At 47.7% G+C, this 2180-nt stretch overlaps 1 protein-coding gene across 1 annotated transcript; it reads right to left on the reverse strand.

Moving 5' to 3' along the window:
* Positions 1 to 418: 418 nt before the first annotated feature.
* On the reverse strand, positions 419 to 1720 carry BECN2 (beclin 2). The gene has a single exon (XM_042926404.1). It carries the CDS (start codon positions 1718 to 1720, stop codon positions 419 to 421), a length of 1302 nt encoding a protein of 433 aa, XP_042782338.1.
* Between the last annotated feature and the right edge of the window lie 460 nt (positions 1721 to 2180).

Raw genomic sequence — 2180 nt, forward strand, 5'->3', positions numbered from 1 at the left:
CCCCATAAAGTCCTGCTACATACATTAGTGACCCAGACACTTTATGAAGATTCCAGCTTTCTCATTCTCCTCCCCCCCACCTTCCTCCAGCCCCAGTGCTTTCCTTCTGCATCTCTTGATCCCTTTTTTTAAATGTTAATTTATTGAGAGACAGAGTGCAAGCTGGGGAGGGACAGAGAGAGAAGACATACACACAGAATTGGAAGCAGAATCCAGACTCCAAGTGGCCAGCCAGAGCCCACAGACTGCAAGATCATGACCTGAGCTGTAGGTGGCCACCCAACCAACTGAGCCACCCAGGTGCCCCTGTTGCCATTAACTTTTTAAAGTTATAAGCATGTTATCTCTTCCAATTTTACAATTGTGATATGGTCACAAATAGTTTAAAGCAAAAAAACTCCCTCTCCCTCATAGAAAGTTATTTTTGACAATATTTTAAAGACAGCCAAGCAAGACTACACTTAAAATTTATAAGCATGAGCTTGAGTGCCTTTGTCCACTGCTCCTCCGTGTTCAGGTGGGTTCTGATGGAATAGAACTCACCAGTGCTTCCAGAGTCTTCCATCAGGCCATTTTCCACATGAATCTTGCAGGGCAGGCAGAGACCCCACTCGCCTTTCTCAGCCTCTTCCTTGAACTGCTGCATGCAGTCCAAAAAAGCCATCATTGCGAGGTCAAATCTGACATCCAAGCAAGTAATCTGCCCCGTGATGCAGAACAATGGCAGCTCAATGGCGTCATCTGTTAAAGACTTCAGATAGGACCGGTTTCCACAGGGGAAGAGTTGATACCTCTGAAACTCCAGCCCAATCTTGTTGGACAGGGCATGAAGTAGCAAGGCTGTCTGTCCCCAGGCCATGTTGATCTCATTCCAGCTCACGGGAACAGTGGGGAGGCAGCCCAATCTGAAGCTATTGATGATGCCCACAGGGCCATCATCCCTGATCTCAAAGGTGGCACTGAAGACATTGGTCTTCTTCAGCCAGTCCCACTGGATCTGGGCATGTATCAGCTGGTTCCTCCTGCTGGTCAGCTCATCCTGCAGTTCCAGTTGCTGCCATTGTAAGTTACTGTAGTCCCTCCAGTGCTGCTCATCCTGCTGGTCCAGCACTTGAGTCTCTGCTCTGGCTGCCTCAAGATCCTCTGCTACTCTTTTTTGGTTCTTCTCCACCTCCTCCAGCTCCTGAGCCAGCCTTGCTTCCTCCAGCTCCAGGCCCTCCAGCTCCTCCTGCAGTGTCTCCAGCTCCCCGTCATGTATTCTCTTCCTCCAATGTTTGTAGTTCTGGTTCTCTGTTTCTGTGAGAATGAGTTGGGTGTCCAGCTCCTCTAAAAGTTTGTCAGTACAGTCCTCACACAGGGCGTGGTCCACATCTCTTTCACCAGTCAGGATGTCAAAAATGTCCCCAGCAGTCTTCTGGGCGTTACTGAGCATACTTGTAGGGGCAAACTCTCCAAGTAAGATGAAGTTGCTAGAACTGTCCCCGGATATCTTGCCATCATCTCCAGGGAGGGTGGAGCAGGAGGTACTATCCTGCAGCTTCTCAGTATCTGTCTCTGCCTTGGAGGCAGGGCCTCTTTCCAAGGTTTCTCCTGGCTCCCACTGAGCTGAGAGTGTGGAAGCTGTAGTTTCTTGGGTGGTCTCAAGACCTGAGGTCTCCATGGACTGATTCAGCTTTAGCGGCTGCTTGCAACACTGGCAAATGAAGCGGATGGGGAACATGGTGGAGGCCTTGGCTCTTACTTTGATTCTAAGTTTCCTCTGGCTCCCCACTTACTTGTCCATTTATACCTTTTTAAACTTCTTTAGAGGAGTAATTCCTTCAAAATGCATATCTCATCTTGTTGCTCTTCTTAACGACTTACTTTGGTGCCCTCCTTAGATACTCTAGGGTTCCTTTCGCTCCTTTTAGACAAGTAATTCTTTCTAGAAGGCAAATCTGATCATCTCACTTTGTCCTTTAACATTTCCAAGGCATATCTTAAGAGTACTTCTAAACTAAGTCCTGATCATGGCACTTCCCTCCTTAAAATGGTTTAATGCTCTTGTCTTACCTTAAAATAAAATCCTATCACCTTAACCTGACACCAGGGCCTCTGTCCATTTTCCCAGCTTCTCTCCCAATTTCCTGCTACCTTTACTCATGGCTTCTCCATGATGCCTGGAGTAATGATTGCAAAGG

This window comes from Panthera leo, chromosome F3 (assembly GCF_018350215.1).
Source record: "Panthera leo isolate Ple1 chromosome F3, P.leo_Ple1_pat1.1, whole genome shotgun sequence".
NCBI classification, from domain to species: Eukaryota; Metazoa; Chordata; class Mammalia; order Carnivora; family Felidae; genus Panthera; species Panthera leo.